The sequence below is a fragment of the Diaporthe citri genome, assembly GCF_014595645.1.
Source record: "Diaporthe citri strain NFHF-8-4 chromosome Unknown scaffold_6, whole genome shotgun sequence".
NCBI classification, from domain to species: Eukaryota; Fungi; Ascomycota; class Sordariomycetes; order Diaporthales; family Diaporthaceae; genus Diaporthe; species Diaporthe citri.
In genome coordinates, this window is record NW_025064851.1 from 4,297,268 (window position 1) to 4,314,015 (window position 16,748).

The following is a 16,748-nucleotide window of genomic DNA, read 5'->3' on the forward strand; positions in this document are numbered from 1 at the left end:
GGGCGGCCGGTGGGTAGGGATGGAGCGTGGAGGGTGGGACGGGAAAGTCGCAAAAGTCTAGTGCCGCTGCTGTGGGGGACTGAGACTGGGCCTGGGCCTACTGACGCGAATTGGGATGGGTCAAGCACAGCCGTCTCGGTGTGTAGGCACACGGCAGACAATGTGGCCGATGGCAGCAGTCGACTGCCGTCAAAGGGCGGCTCGGGGGTCGCAGCAGCCGAGAGTGAGGTCGTTGGGCTGGAGGACAGGGCAGGGCAGGGAAGAAACGGGCGGAGGAGTGGGTGGTTGAGCGGTTGAAGGACGATGCCCGGGTGGATTGGAGCAGAATGGCCTGTCAATCAGTCAGCGTGCGCTCTGTCGGGCGTGCCTCTGCTCTGTCTTACCCCTACGACCTCCGTAGCGTGGCGTGCCGGATGGGTGGAGCGTGGAGCGGGCGGGTTGACAAGTCGAATGCGACCCAAACGAGACAGGGGGCAAGAGGCCGGGTGGCGGGCTCAGCCCAGGGCCCGTGATTGATGCGGTGTCTGGGGACGGGGTGACGGGGAGTGCTGCTGTCAATGTTGGGTTCAACCGAGGCACCTAGGCAGTACCTAGGATAGGTAGATGCACCCTCATAATGTTGAACAAAGCAGATACGCATCACCAACGCAGCATCAACGTTCACGCTAACAACTAGCTACACAACTCAGTGTGAGCAGACTGACAGTGAGTTGGTATATACATTGATGATTATATTAGAATTAGTGCAAGCATTCGCCTAACATATCTAGTCGACCTGCACTCCACAAGAGGTTTGAACTCCATGGCAGCAATCAGCAGATAGTATGGGACAACGAGCAGTTGCCCGGCGTACCGTGTCAATGAGCAGTGTATGATCCATCCGTATGTAAGCGTGCCGTCCACGGGTGGTGGTTGTCCCTTGCACCTTGTGACAGCAAAGTCCCACCACTGCCAAACCAACCCCACGTCTGCGGCCTGTACGACCTACCCCTTAGGTACCGTTGATATACAGTACAGTGCAGGTGACATGGTAGTCTGGACAGGCGTTTACTAGGACCTGGACCACCTTACGCCATTCACCCGCCGTCTTGCATGTGGGGTACGGGTCAGTCAGGCAGACTTATCAGTCCCCCCGATAGCCACAGCACCCTAACGTCCCCATGACCGCTTGTAAGTGCAAGTGCCTCTACCTGCACCTTGATGACCTCGTCTCCTGTCTCCCCCAAGTCTTTCCCCCCCAAGACTCTATACCTACTGCCGCCGACACTCCTTCCATCGTTTTCTTGCCTCCAGACGATGACGCCCTAGATACCCTGGATCCTACTCCATCATACTCTTTCCAAACCCCATCGATGCTCCCAAGAGACTGAACAAGGCGTTGCCGTGATTCCCTGCCCAGACATGTGCTAGGAGAGTCCGTCGACATGAACTCCCCCGCCATCCGCTTCCACCGCCACCCTCCCAACGCCCTCCACGGCCTCACGCTCCGACCCGCCTCGTGCGTCCGGCGGCTCTCCTGTCGCCCTTGAGAACTTCGGCAGATTCGCCTACCACGGCACCACTCCATTTCAACCCTTCTGCCCAGAAACACATACAGAGAGATTCACGCCGACGACTAAGGAAACGGCGCCTTCAACATGGCTGCCTTCTTCACGTCCTTCCGTAAGTCGGATTTGCCCAAGCGGCTGCTGCGCTATGCCATGGCCAGGCTGGACATATTCGAGGACGACGCTCTTGACCTGGACAAACTTGATGCCGCCCTCGGCCTGAGGAATACCTTGGAGTTCAAAGATGTCGGTCTCAAGGTCGAGGTACGGCTGCCTGCATCTGGCCCCCCGCTCCAGGACTGATAAGTCGCCTGCAGGTCTGAGTGCTGATTTGTTTGCTGTGATAGAAAATAAGAAAGCACCTAAGCCTGCCTTCCGAGTATCGAATAAAAAATGCAAAGGTGTCTCGCCTGCAAATCACCATTCCCCTCGATCTGTATTCTAGCGCCATCCAGGTCACCGCGTCCGGTGTTCGTATAGCCCTGGTAGTTTCAACGCGAGAACAGCCTGCTGGAAAATCCAAGAAGAATGAGACACCAAGGTCGAGTTCTGATGTTGTCCCCACGGCTGCGGACCTAGCTCAGTCCTTTTTGGAAACTCAGCCATCGAAGGAGAAGAAGGCTTTGGAGGAGGCTCTGGCCTCCGAGACAACAGACCTGGGCGCGTCCGTGGCTTCCAGCGAGGACAGCAATGAGGAGGACTCAGCAACCGGCACGGGCCAACGGCTCTATTTACCGGACTTCATGACAGACTTCCTGCAGGGTGTTGTCGACCGCATGGAGGTGGGTATCAGGGATGTCGCTCTACAGCTTGAAGTCGATGTTCCTGTGGACCATAAGACCACCGAGACCGAATTGGTCACTTTTCAGGTCACTCTCGATGAGCTCGAGGTTGAAGGCGTCACGGCGCAGGCTCGACAAGATGGAGCCAGCACGCGCATCGTGCCTAAAGATGGCAAGCGTCACATATCACTCAACACAATTCGCGCTTCCCTCATCTCAGAGGCTGACTTATTATCCAACCTTGCGAGATCGCCTTCCTTGACTTCCGCCGCGTCGAGATCTCCGATATCAACCGCGAAAAGTCCACCGTTCAATCTGAGACCTTCTCAGGCTGGAAGCGTTCGCGAAGGCGTGATGGGTGGGTCCAACGACGATCTCTCCCAAAGCGAACGAATACTACAGGACAGCGAGGAGGCATTCAACACAACTTATGAGCTGGACAACTCTAGCAGCGCAGCAGGCGAAGAGCAAGAACCTACGTCGTCTTTATCGACACCGAGGGCCTCCATCTACCATGATTTCGGCGGCCAGCACGAGGATGGACCCGGCACTGTACTAGACGACGAACCATCCGTCTGGCCGTCAGCCTTGAATGTCCCGGAAAACGACGCGGAAAGGCCTACCGTGAATATTTCTCTCGAAAACTCCATCTCGTCTGATTCTGCAAGTGATGATTCCGGAGCTCAGCCCACAGATGATCTCGCCCAATCGCAATTGTTTAGTCACGAGGAGGCAGAGAGCATGTACATGAGCGCCTTTTCAAACGGAGAATATCAACAGTCGAGGAGTGACTCGATGCCAGGTGCATGGGATTCAAATCTGTCGAGTCCTGAGGGCTCACCAGGATCCAAGGGCGACAAACCACTACGGCCGGGTGAAAACCTGTCCCACGAGGAAGAAGAGATTAGGCAGCAAGACCCAATCTTGGCCGAAAGTAAGGAGCCGTCAACACCGATTCATTCATCGTCGCCGCAAGGAGGAGAAACCCAGGCCAAGAAGGATCCGCACGTGGCACAAGATGCAGCCGCAGAGCCTATCAATGCTGCCATGGCAGACGAGACTGAGACCCAAGGGCCGAACAACATTCTAAGAGAGATCTTCTCTCTTGCATCGATCTCCGTATATTTGCCGATCAAACATAAGCACATCCAAGTGTCAAGTGCTGATGAGACGTCACAATTGGCCAACTCAACCTTTCAAAATGTTCCAGGGGCTTTCTCCGTCTATTCTACGACTACAGGCCCCACATCGTTCCACGTTGAATCTGAGCCAGAAGCCACGAAGGTAGAGGATGAGGATGATGATGGATCGATTGAAATTGACATATCGCCTCTTGAGCTACGTTTCGACACTTCCGTCGGCTTTCTTCTAGCAATGCTGGCACGTCGGCTCCTAGACACGTTCAAAACATCGCAGAAGCCCTCTGAAACTACAATCGATACATTCACCAGAGCCAATGACTCGTCGAGACCGGAAATCAAGCTGTCGATGCAAAAGATATCTATTCTCTTTGTCGAGAAGATATTTGGCGGTTATGTCACGGCAACGACGACGCCAAGCCCAGAGGTGCCGGCCTTCGAGGCCGAGACGCTACTGAGAACTGACCTGGACCATCTGCAAGCAACCTTGTCTCAAAAGGACTCCGTGGATGACACCTTGATCAGTGTTGAGAAGGTCCGTTTTGGGTATCAAGATAGCGATATACTGTCTTTCGACCAAGAAGCACAGATGCGAGCCTCAGTCAGAGACGTGTTTCCGGAAGCCGGAGCCGATGTGTCGGTCAAGATATCAACATCCAAGGAAAGCAATCGGTTTGAGATAAATACGCTGCCGCTCCGCGTTCATGTGGACTTACAGCGGTTGGACGAGACTTTCACTTGGTTTGGTGGGCTCAGTGGCTTCCTTCAGATGAGCTCTTCAATGACCTCAAGTGGCTCACCTGGAAAACCCAAGACCAAGTCTGGCAAGCCAAGAGGGGTACGGTTTGACATTCCATCCACTCCAGAGAGTTCGGCAGCGGTGTCCGAAAGCAAAATCGATGTACGAATCGGTGGCTTGCAAGTCGACTTGGACGGTAAGAAGTGTGGCATTCGTGTTCGGACTACAGCCGTCAAGATGGTGAGCCGGGATGGCATCATTGGAGTTGGAATAAGCAAAATTCATGCATCCGGGCCGTATGCAGAACGATTCCATGGTGGACCGCCCGTCATGATCACCCTGTCGAACACGCGTATCGACTATCTTCTTGCCCCCCGAGAAAATGACTTGGATCGACTTCTCTCTCTGATTACCCCCTCGAAAGGCCAGTTTGATGATAATGAGGATGAGATCATGGTAGACACGCTATTAAGGCAGCGAAGGAAAGGCTCTGTTCTGAAGTTGACCTTGGACGACGTGCAGGCACAGGTCACAAGATTGCAGCAGCTTGACTCTATCCCTTCTCTGGGAGAGGAGCTCGCTCGTCTTGGAACCGTGGCCAAATATCTTCCCGAGGACGACCGGCCTGGGTTACTGACACTTGGTCTCATCCATAACGTGGATGCTTCGGTGGATGTTGGCGGTAGATTCGGTAAGGTGAATGCGCACCTGGCCGATCTTGAGCTGGCCCATATTGCCTTTCCTTCGCTGGCTGCTTTCGGAGTCAACACCATCAAAGTCGACAGAAACAGTATTGAGGAGCTTGTTGGTTCTACTATCGACATGAGGACCGGACTTCTTGCGCAATCACCCGTTCTTATGGTACGGGTGATAGGCGATGAAATGGAGCCTGCCATCAAGGTCAGGATGCGGAACATCAATTTCGAGTATCGCGTTCCCACGATCATGGACGCACTGGGCCTGTCCTCGGAAACCACACCTCAGGAATTCGACGCAATGTTGGCGGCCTCTGTGGCCAATCTTGGAGAACAGGCGCATACCGCATTGGTTGGAAACCCACCATCGCCATCGCCACGCTCGCCGCAGGGCGGATCCACGAAGCCGACGATTGTCAATGTGGCTTTTCGTGACTGCCTGCTAGGATTGAACCCCTTGGCGCTGACATCCAAGCTGAATGTGGTTCTTCAGGATGCCCACGTGGGGGTTGTTTTGCCGGCGGGCGACGACGTGAATGCCGTTGCGAATCTGAAGAAGGCGGCTATTCTCCTCGTCGATGATGTCTCCTTACTCGAATCTACGCAGAGAGCAGGGCCGTCCAGACACCGCGGATCAGATGTCCAAAGACAGACGGACATGGTGTCTACATTGTGCTCTAAAGGCTATGTGAATATTTGCCAGATCTCTTCGGCAAGGGCTACAGTCGAAGCCACGGCAGAGCCCACTGGAGAGATGCATATCGACGTTGAGCTCCGAGATGACCTACTGGTGCTCGAGACTTGCGCAGACTCTACCCATACCTTGCTTGCACTTACGGGTGCCTTGAAGCCGCCGACTCCGCCGAGCAGGGAAGTGAAGTTCAAGACCGAAATTATTCCCGTGCAAGACATGTTGGCATCTATCACGGCCGATGCTTTCGGCAGGGCGGAAGGCGACTACAATTTCGACGACGACTTCGCCATTGCTCAGGAGCTAGGTGGTGGTGACGACATGTCAGATGGAGAAATAGTAGGATCGAGTCCTTTGGACATCGAGCCGAAGTACTTCGCCAGCCAACCCGCTGTTGCTGAAAGCATCTTCGACGCCACGTCTTCGTCCTTGGTATCTGGCCCTACAGTCACTCAGGACATGGCAGGGGATACAATTCCCTCACAGCCTGACTCACTTGCGCCTAGCGAAGATTTTGGTTCGAATTCGGAGATCGAGATCGATGAAAATTACTTTGGGCAAGACCCGACCGTACCTGGAGATGCTCATCACTGGAATTCAGCCAAGAATAGGTACGACGAAGTGAAGAAAGCCAGGGTGCCCAAGAGTCCGCTGAATGTCAGGGTCCGAGATGTGCACGTGATATGGAATCTCTTTGATGGCTATGACTGGCAACACACCCGCGAGGCCATCACGAAGACGGTGGAAGAAGTGGAAACAAAGGCATACGAACGCCGCTCTCGAGCTGGTCGAAGGTCCCTGGACGAAGCGGACTTCGACGACCAGGACGTTGTCGGGGATTGCCTGTTCAATTCCATCTACGTTAGCATTCCGGCGAACCACGATCCTCGTGAGCTAGTTGGAGGTATCAACCACCAATTAGACGACGCGGAGTCGATAGCATCCACCTCGGTCACCACGACCACAACCCGAACGGTTCCTGGCCAGTTTCGGTCCAGGGCTAAGAAGCTACGCCTCAATAGGAGCAGACGCCACAAGATCACGTTTGAGTTGCAGGGTGTTAACGTGGACCTCGTCAAATTACCACCAGGCTCGGGCGAGACAGACACCTCCATTGATGTTCGTGTCCAGAACCTGGTTGTTTTTGATCACGTCCCGACCTCCACCTGGAAGAAGTTTGCCGCGTACGACTTGGACGCTGGCGAGCGCGAGCTGGGCGCAAATATGGTGCACCTCGAGATTCTTCTTGTCAAACCGGTTCCCGAACTAGCGGCTGTCGAATTTGTTCTCAGAGCCAACGTCCTCCCACTCCGCCTGCATGTCGACCAGGATGCGCTTGAATTCATCGAGCGTTTCTTCCAGTTTAAGGATGAATCACAGATGCCATCTGACCCGTCTCCGAGTGACGAAGCATTTATCCAACGCGCCGAGATCAATGCCATACCCGTCACACTAGATTTCAAGCCCAAGAGGGTGGATTACGCGGGTCTGCGGGGCGGGCGAACTTCGGAATTCATGAATTTCGTGATTCTGGAAAGGGCCCGTATGACGCTGCGACACACCATTGTCTACGGCACTACGGGATGGGAGCGGCTGGGCAATACGCTCAATGACATATGGACGCCAGACGTGAAGCGCACGCAACTCGCTGGCGTGCTAGCTGGTGTTGCCCCAGTTCGCCACCTGGTCAATGTGGGCAGCGGCTTCCGTGATCTTATCGAAATCCCCATCAGGGAGTACAAGAAGGATGGGCGTATCGTCCGCAGCATCGGCAAGGGCGCGGCGGCTTTTGCTCGCACGACGGGGACCGAAATTGTCAAGTTGGGCGCCAAGGTGGCGGTCGGCACCCAGTATGTACTCCAAGGCGCGGAGGACATGCTGACCAAGCCTTCGGGTGAAGGCAGCTCGAGTGCTGGCGAGACAGCGTCACTCCAGACAGGATGGGAGGAAGAGGACATGGAACCAGAGGAGAAGAAACAGATCTCCCTTTACGCGGACCAGCCCACGGGTGTCGTCCAAGGCCTACGGCACGCCTACAGCAGTCTTGCTCGGGACCTTAATGTGGCCAGGGATGCCGTCATCGCTGTCCCCGGCGAGGTGCTTGAGAGGGGGGCGGCGAGGACCGTTATGAGCAGAGCGCCGACCATCATCTTCCGCCCAGCCATCGGAGCAACTCGAGCGGTTGGGCAGGCGCTCATGGGGGCAACCAATGCTTTGGACCCGGAGAACCTTAGGAGGGCAGAAGACGTATGTGCCATTCTCTTGCTGATCTTCGAGGTAACATGTGCTAACAGCTTCACAGAAATACAAGCCCGGGCCCGGGAGATAGTGGAGACCGAGGTCTCAAGGTATGTTTATGAGAAACGTATAACGTGAACAAATACGGCGCGGCGTCAAGAAGACATGCTCTCAATCAAGGCAATTCGGCGGCCTCCAGATCGTGTCACATCTTGTGGAAGAATCACCCGGCACGGCACAGAGTGAATCGGGGCCCCCCTCTCACTCAATCCTTGGTTTCCGCTTTCTTTAGTTCAGATATCCCCATTGATATTTTCTTCGTTTTACGTTCTGCGCATGGAGCAAGGAGCAGGGGGCAAGCAATTGCATAGGATGGGCGTTGGAATATAGACTCAGACTGTCAGATCGATCATTGCACGGAGTCACGGCCACGAGGTTCTGGGACCCTTTTTCGTCCTTTCTCTTGCCTCGTCCACGGACACTGTACGTAGCATATCACTAGCTGCTGCATACTCTTGCTGAGTAAACGGAAAGAATATGGACGTCGATGTAGACAAAAATCGCTCGGGCATGTCCGCATCACAAGCCTTTTCCCCTTTATGGCTCTCGTCTCCCCGCGCACTGATCTGTGGCTGCCGAGGGAGAAAAGTAAAACGCTTAGAAGCCATCGTCCTTGACCCCACTGCTCTTCTCACCCGCCTTCCTCTCCTTGTTGACATCAGCCCACCAGCGGTGCGTCTCGTCCTTGCTGGTGCTGTTGCCGTCGGCGTCCAGCTCGTCCCAGGGGTTTGGGGTGAGTATGTAATGGATGTTCTTGACCTTGTCGTCACGCCAGATGGGCTTGTGCACCCCCTCCCACCGCAGGGTCTTGAGGGCGTTGTAGATGTAGGGCAGGGCGACCCAGCGGCCCCGGTACAGCTCGCTGAGCAGGCTCTGGTCGGCGAAGTCGAGGTCCCCCGCGTGGCCGTCCATGTAGTCGACGATCTGCCGGAACACCTCGGCGCTGGGGTTGACGACCTGCAGGCCGCCGTTCATGTAGCCCAGCGGGCTCACGGCCGGGTCGGCGCCCTCTGCCTGCGCGGTCTCCGCGTCCGCGTGCTGAGAGGTGAAGGCGCAGTTCTCGGGCACCCAGTCCTTGGGGTAGTGGGCCTTGCGCAGCGGGTTGCAGACGCAGGCGTGTCCCGCGGCGAAGACGCGCTTCGAGTCCGGCCCCCCCGCGGCGGCGGCGGCGCCGTCGTCCAGGGCCATGGCCATGAGCTCGTCCATGTTCTGCAGGACCAGCATGTCGCTGTCGAGCTGGACGACGCGGTCGTACTGGGTCAGGCCGAAGGGGGTCAGCTTGCTCCAGCAGTCGTAGAAGCGCGGGTCGTTGCTGTAGTCGCGGGTCGACTTGGTGGGCAGCAGGTACTTGATCTTCTGGTGGGGGATGCCGCGGGCGTCCAGGGCGGCGAGTCCCTCGGCCGGGAAGGTATCGGTGTAGAGGGCCACCAGCGGGTACGCAGACTTGTGCTTCTTGAGCGAGTAGTCCAGGGTGAGGAGGCCCGAGAGGTAGTCTGTGTTGGTGATGAGGGTGGTCCAGACTGGGGTTTCATGGTGAGCGCGGGTCCTGGACTAGAGGGCATCTTATCTACGTGAGGACGGGCCTACCTCTACTGGAGTCTACTGCTCTTTTACCGTCTGCCATCTTGATCTCTGAAGGGGTTTGATGAGGTGAGTTGTGAGTTATGAGTGATCCGGCTAGGGAGAAGGGGAAGGGCGGTGGTGGATGATTAGAAATGCTAGGCGACGCGGCCCGGGAGACGTTGATGGCGAGAATGGGTATCAGACTGAAGACACAGGATGTTCAGGTGGACGCTGACTATTGTATAAAACCTGGAACAGTGACTTTATTCTGGGATTGCGAGGTATATATACGCGCAAGCCTCACCGTTGACAACACGTGGGTAAGGCGGTGATTGACTCGCCGCATTGCGAGGCAGAAATGGTGCGGCCAAGATAGTGCTACATTTACACACCAAGCAGGCTAAGGGCTGTTGAGTCTAGTCCACGGCCGGCTGGGGGCTGGGGGGTTGGCAGAAACATGGCATCCTTCTATTCAAGACCGAATAGATGACGCTATCAGTCCGTGAAACCGCGTGGATCCATCGGACGCGAAGGGAACACTGGGCGGTGATAGAGCGCCAGCCCGTGCTATCGACGTCTGAGGCTTATCACTCCGGATTTTGATCCCCATGCGACGAGGCTAGGATGTCGTCGTGGTGATATTCATGATGGTGTTGCTGGAATGGCAGCAACTTGGCCAGAGCAGATCATAGTAGATGAGATCTTGTTAGATCTGCACCAAACTGCTATGCACTTGCGGTTGCACCTTGACCCAATTTCTCAGAGACAAGGGACGCGAATCTGCTTGGTGACCCTCTCCGAAAGTGGATTCCGCGGCTGAGGCACCAAGGGTCCTCGATGTCGTCCCGCAGGCCCCCACACGCTCCGGTTCACGTACCCTATTTGTGCTTGGGATATATTGGTGATGAAATGAGACGCGAACCAGCTGTCTTGGCTCCAGCATCCTATGGCCAGGGCAGACGAGGGTGGAAGTTAGGAGACTCCCATTTGTAGAGACGGACTGCAATGGAAATTCTAACCGCAGACTGCAATCCTCGGTCGCATGGAGGGGTCGAATGCAGGGCGGTAGGATGGTGGGGTCCAATTGAAGCTGTCTTATCTTATCGGGCACTCGTCTCGATGACTAAGCAAAGCGAGCTCACCCCTGGCCTGTTGCCAGTTCCAGTTCCAATTCCACGTTTGAGAGCTCCAGCTCAATGACCGCGACCAAGACTCCGGCTACGAAGTCCACCCAGATGCCTCTCGTCGACCCCGTCACCATGTCTCCAACCGCCACAAAGACAGCAAAGGCCCAATCAGTCTCGGGGAAGCCCAATGAACCCCCACAACTGCACCCCGTCCACCTCAACTCGACCGCCGCCTCCCAAGCCGCCCGCCATGTCTTGCCCGTCGCAGTAGCGAGCCTCTTCCTCGCGAGCTTCAAATACCTCGTCGCCGACCCCGTGCCGACAATGACGGCATCGCTGCCCGTAGTGGCCCTATTTCAGGTCCTCTACGCATTCCTGTGCCTCCCGGCAGCCGGGTCCGGCTCGCCCAAGAACAGGAAGCACAAGCCCGGCGAGAAGAAGAAGGCCGGCGACGGGGCCGGTCCCAGCTTTATCATTGTACGCAGCCACGTCCACACCATCAATCGCTTCTCAAGCCAAGTCTGGCCGTACTGACATGCCCCTCTCTAGGCTGCCCTCCTCTCCCTCCTGCTCTCGCTGATCCTGGCGCCGCTCCTCCACGTCACCATGATCCTCTTCGGGGCGCCCCTGCTCACCCACGTCTCCCACACCTTCCTCTGCGCTGCCCACCTGTCCCTGCTCACCGCGTTCCCGCTTTTCTACTCCCACGGCGTCGACGCAAGCACTTGGGCTGCCGTTGCTGGGTTCAGGGCCCCGTTCGATGAGACGTTTGGCGGGCTGCTGGGCGGCTTCCTCGGCGCCTGGCTGGGCGCCGTGCCCATCCCCCTGGACTGGGACCGCGAGTGGCAGAAGTGGCCTGTGACCATCCTGGCTGGCATCTATACCGGATACGTGCTTGGACGCGTGCTGGGCGGCACCGTGCTCTTTGGGAAGCGATTTTGAGCGTTGGGCCGTTACCCCAAATGAGTGGTTCCGTCACCGGGTTTATGAGCGTTTTTTGCCTTGCCGGTCATCTGTTTGATGCTTGGCTATGTAGGTTGGTGTGTACGATACTGTGTCTTGATAGCTTGGCGGAGAGCAGTGGAATGATACCCTCTAGAATGTATAACACAATATGACACGCCCAGCCAGACTGAACTCGATGGGACAAACTTGCATGTATGCTCTCCAGCTGTCAAAATTCCCACACTTCCATCCACTCCCTGCCATGGGATTGTGCAGCTCCGTCTGTATTACTGGCTACGGCCATGATGAAGGCCTAAAGAGCTTGATTGTCCTTGTCATCCTACTGGTAAGTACCCAGATATCGGACCCCGACCTGGATAGGTCAATTATCCGCGGGAGCAACCATGATCAACTGGCTCGAGCGTGTGACAGCGGAAGACAGGCACAGAGATCGCCCAAATATGGGGTTTTGTCATTCGCAAAATAACAGAATAATTAGACTAAACCTTGTGCTGAAAACTGATACCTCTCAAATACTAGGGGTCTGTTCTCCCCTTGAAGAGAGTCCAAACAGAGTCTGTGATAACCACTGAGGCTCGAAAGATCGCTACTAGTAACTTCTCGAAGACCGGTTGAACAGACTCCTTAGACCCTGTCGTTGCTTCCTCTCTATAGCTTCCTTCTCGAGTCTCTGCCGGATTTCCAGCTCGACTTTGGCCAATGCAGATGCATGCTTCTTCTCTCTTTCCTCATCCGCTTTACGCTCCTCCTCTACTTGTTTCCGTGCCGCTTGCTCGGCTGCCATTTTTGCAAACATGATTTCCTCTCTCTCTTCTGCCGCCTCCTGGTGCCATGCATTCACCCGGTTATTGTAAGCCGCTTCCGCTTGTTGTCTGACGGACTTTTCGAACTCCTCGCGCTCCTTGGACATTTGCATCTGCTGCTTCTCCAGCTTCAGCTCTGCCAATTCTGACTTCAATGCCTCCAATTCCGGGTCCGGAGAGTTTGTCGGCACAGATTGTTTGCCCAGAACGGCTGCATGAGCGAACGCCGCGGCAGTTGTGAGAGGCCTCATTTTGGCTCTGAAGCGAAGGATCATGTGGTGAAACACTGCAAAATTGACTGACCTGTCACTGATTCTTCAGAAGATCTCACGCCGTTTTATCTCTGATCCGTGGGATTCATGATCGGTGTTTCCCATGGGTCCCTCCTCCGTAGTTGTTGCCGGGCGCCTCGGACAGGAACTTAAATATGCGCTGCGGCCACAGGCGCTGTTCACATGTAGCGGCGGGGCCGTCTGCGGGACACTTCCCAGCCATCCATGGCTGAAGACGAAGCTATGGGCGGACCTGAGCAGCGGACGTGGGACAGAGCCACGTGAGTGACCGTGTGGCTACGAGACATGTTCTAGAGAAGAGACTGCCGGCTCAGCTTTGATGCACACCTCGACCTTGAGGGCCGGCTCGACAATAGAAACATACGATGACAACCCTCTCGAGCTCACATTGTTGGCTTGGAAGGTGGCACGAAATGTAAGACGGTTTCTGCGCAAGAGGCCGCCAAGCAGCGCGACGGGCGCCTGCTCGGAGTCGGGTTAGCCAAGGAACAGGCTAATTGTGGTTCAATGTATTCGGCTTTCTCATTTTCCTTGTGTCATCAAGACACTGTTTAACACGTCATCTGGCACTGGTTCTCACGATGAAGGATCAATCTGACTGCTCATGTTCGGTTGCCCACTTCAGGCCTCGCCAGGATGGCCAATAGACGTGCCAATCTGGTGGGTTCTCAATAAGCAAGACTTCACCGGGAGTAGGATGGAAGAAGGGGGGGGGGGGATTTTGTCGCCATGGCTCGCGTGTATTTAAAGCTCAGCTTCACCCTTCGAGTTGCTGTTATCATTGAGTAAAAGAAACAAGATTCTCAGCTTTCGAGTACATCCCTCTCACTGTTGCGGCATTATCAGGCAAAGCGTTTATTTACAAGCTTTCAGACACTTCCTTGGTCAACTTTTTATAGGCTTCTGCGATATCGCTATGAAGACTGCTAAGGTTCTTGCATGCTTAACTGGTGTGGCCCAAGTGGTAATTAAGACAGTCCTCTTTTAAACTCACTATACCGAGATTGAAGATACTAGGCTGACTACTCTATCCCTTTTAAACCTGTCAGGTCCAAAGCCTTAAGGCGCCTATTGAGGGCTACGAGGTAGCTAACTTCGAATGGGAAGTTCAGACCGGACCTAACGCGGCTTTCCACCATATCAATGGTACGGTGCAGGATGTTGTCCAGTATCTTAAAGAGGTGGATCCTACGTACGAACTACCGGAAATCCCTATCCAAGAGCTAGGGCATCGCCAGAGCACGGTCAAGCCGCGCCAGGTAAGTATTGACTGCCATTGGGACTGGCCTACCGCGTTCGCGGGCCGCATCGATCAAGGTGTCGATTACTTGAAATCTCTTTCCGGGACGCCAACGAATGGACCCGGGCCGGGCGCCTGCGGTAGAGTCAGCTGCTCTTACAATTCAGCCATATGGTGGTGCAACGATGTGAGTGTCCTCTGCGTTTGGAGCCAAGCACAGGCTTACAGTCTTGGTACATGCAGAACTCGGTCGCCTACACTCTCCCCAGCTACAAAAATATCGCCGATGGTGCCCACAATGTCAGACAGAAATGCCACTCGACAGACTCGGAGGCAAACACGATATCCGCTGGACAGGGGTGGTTCGATGGTAACTGGAATGTGATTGTTCGGGGGGCCTCGTGTTGAAGGTGCTGAGGTGATACTCGATTACCCAACCAGCCGTCTCAATATAGTCGAGACCTTTTCTTATATCTTGATTTCTTATATCCTGGAGGAAGCATGAAAGCCGGTGTGGCTGGAACCTATGGGAATATTCTGGGCAGAATTTGGATTTGGCCAAATCCAGATCAACAGACCACTATGCGCTTGAATTTCAACAATTCAAGTATGAGCCTGAACAATTACACGAAGATTGGAGCACTCCTATTGAAACGAATTGAGCTCAAAAGTAAACTCATTTATTTTGGCAGCCAGAGACCTAATTGCCTTAGTCATTCTCACCCATTGAATGCAGTGTTTTAAGTACCGGCCAGACTGGGAGCAGGTAAGCGGTTCAAAATTGGGAGGGGAAGTTGGACCGTTTATTCTTTTAAGCGGTTTAAAATCTTTAAGCGGTTTAAACCTACTTAAGTAGTTTAAAGGAAGGAGTAATTAGCAAAGAATAAAAGGGCTTTTTAGTTAAAGGACCTTTAGCATTAATTATACCTAAAAAAGAATTAAATTTTAAATTCTTTCTTTAGCGGTTCTTTTTAAAGATTATCTTTAAAATTGCTTTCCTTTTCCTTTCTTTTCCTTTCCTTTTTTCTGCCTTATAAGGTAAATTAATAATGCTTTATATAAAAGAAGTAACTTCCTTTTTTTACTTAAGTAAATAGGTATAAATTATATTAACCTTGCTTATGTATAGCTAAATTATTAATTAAGGTTTAAATTGCTTAAGATTTTAAACTACTTAGAGATTTTAAACCGCTTAAAAGCATAAACGGTCCAACTTCCCCTTTCAAATGCCAGCGGTTAACTGCCTATTAAACGGTTCAAGCACGGTTCACGACTTCCCCACATCCCCGCGAGCCCCGGGGGGGGGGGACCGCCTCGTACTTGTACAGATCAGAAGAAAATTCAAGCATGCATTTCTTAGTGTCCAGAAATGAGACGGCATGTCCCATTATTTCCGCGGCAATGAACCGGTACTTACACAATAATAAAGGTCTCAAATGTGAATCTTTTTCTTCATCCCTCGCCCGACTATCTCACGCCTTTGATAAGGTGGCTCCGGTACGAGCGGCTTCCAAGTTGCTGCAAGCCATAAAAAAGACAGGTGCATCTGAGTCTGGATCGTCGTACGTCGCAAATAACTCCCGAATCAAGGGACTGGAGGGCGTTTCTGAGCGCCACTGTCGAGGCACAATCGCACACTCGAACATGATAACAGGTACTGTGTTGATGATCGGTTGCAACGTCAATACTCGGGCCGTCGAAGTGGCGATACATGAAGATTTAGTAGCTCATCGTCTCGGGCCGGCGCCATGGATCTTGATAGACACCTCCGAAATTGAAAAGTGCGAAATAGACCGACTAACAAGCTAATTCATCGTGGATTCTTTAATCACTCTCGAAGAACGCTTCAGCCCTCGGAGACGACAAGGTCATAAGAACAGAAGAGCACGATGGCACCAGCTGAAATCACAATAGCCATCATCGGCTGTGGTGAGGAGTTCCTTCCCAAAACAACGAATGCGGTATGTTAATATGGTTCCAGGAAATCTCGGGACCGCTCTAGCATCATATATGCTTCGGGCTGTCAAAGACGTTGAGAAGCCGGATGTGTCCACAAGGCGCCTCTTCGTCACCACCACCAGCAGCGACACCTCGCGGCGTCGGGTCCAAGATGTGCTTTCTAACTATTCATCTCGAGTGGAAAATCCTTTTCAGCAAGAAAACGTCCGTGCAATGACCGAGGCGGATGTAGTGATCATAGCCGTAAAGCCAGTCAAGCGGGCAGAGCTTTTCGGGGCGCCAGGCGCGAGGGAAGCTCTAGTACGCGGCAAGCTCGTCATCAGCATCATGGCCGGGGTCTCGCTCAAGGATATGAGCCGTCTGCTCCTCGGGCCCAACCCCAGCGCAGCAGACAGCGCGTCTCTGCAGATTGTGCGAGCAATGCCTAACATGGCCGCCAAAATTGGACGATCTGTCACGCTGTACACGGCAAACATGGAGACCTTGACCCCGAACAAATTGGAGCTTACGTCTTGGATATTCAACCAGGTGGGGACCGCACAGATCAGCCCTGAAAGCACATTTGACGTCTCAGCCGTGCTTGTCGGATGTGCTGGCTCTCTGTTGCTGCTGGCCATTGACGGGTTGTTGGATGCTGCTGTCGCCGAGGGCGTCAAGCGATCGGAGGCGCAGAAAATTGTGGTCGACAGCGCTATTGGAATGATATCACTTACCACTGCGGGCTCCCATCCAAGTGTACTGCGGGAAGAGATTGCTTCCCCTGGTGGTTGCTCCACCAGGGCATTGCTAGAGCTGGAGAGGCTGGGGGCGAGGTCGGCGTTTACGACTGCGATCCTAGCAGCAGCAGAGCGCTCCAAAGCCATCTCTGAATCGAGGTAGCCATTGTGTATCTAGTTTTACATAACC

The 16,748-nt window shown here is 54.1% G+C and overlaps 5 protein-coding genes across 5 annotated transcripts; 3 read left to right on the forward strand and 2 right to left on the reverse strand.

Moving 5' to 3' along the window:
* Positions 1-1,637: 1,637 nt before the first annotated feature.
* Positions 1,638-7,922, forward strand: INS49_013124 (uncharacterized protein; the record flags this gene model as incomplete). The annotated part of the gene is made up of 3 exons (XM_043173825.1): positions 1,638-1,811; positions 1,895-7,840; positions 7,896-7,922. 3 exons carry the CDS (start codon positions 1,638-1,640, stop codon positions 7,920-7,922), a joined length of 6,147 nt encoding a protein of 2,048 aa, XP_043023122.1.
* A 566-nt stretch (positions 7,923-8,488) lies between these two features.
* INS49_013125 (uncharacterized protein) lies at positions 8,489-9,515 on the reverse strand (the record flags this gene model as incomplete). The annotated part of the gene is made up of 2 exons (XM_043173826.1): positions 8,489-9,411; positions 9,479-9,515. The coding sequence occupies 2 exons, from the start codon at positions 9,513-9,515 to the stop codon at positions 8,489-8,491; spliced, it is 960 nt and encodes a 319-aa protein (XP_043023123.1).
* Positions 9,516-10,713: 1,198 nt separating this feature from the next.
* On the forward strand, positions 10,714-11,523 carry INS49_013126 (uncharacterized protein; the record flags this gene model as incomplete). Its single annotated transcript, XM_043173827.1, has 2 exons — positions 10,714-11,058; positions 11,131-11,523. The coding sequence occupies 2 exons, from the start codon at positions 10,714-10,716 to the stop codon at positions 11,521-11,523; spliced, it is 738 nt and encodes a 245-aa protein (XP_043023124.1).
* Positions 11,524-12,136: 613 nt separating this feature from the next.
* Positions 12,137-12,601, reverse strand: INS49_013127 (uncharacterized protein; the record flags this gene model as incomplete). Its single annotated transcript, XM_043173828.1, has 1 exon — positions 12,137-12,601. One exon carries the CDS (start codon positions 12,599-12,601, stop codon positions 12,137-12,139), a length of 465 nt encoding a protein of 154 aa, XP_043023125.1.
* Positions 12,602-16,055: 3,454 nt separating this feature from the next.
* INS49_013128 (uncharacterized protein) lies at positions 16,056-16,721 on the forward strand (the record flags this gene model as incomplete). The annotated part of the gene is made up of 1 exon (XM_043173829.1): positions 16,056-16,721. The coding sequence occupies one exon, from the start codon at positions 16,056-16,058 to the stop codon at positions 16,719-16,721; it is 666 nt and encodes a 221-aa protein (XP_043023126.1).
* Positions 16,722-16,748: the final 27 nt, after the last annotated feature.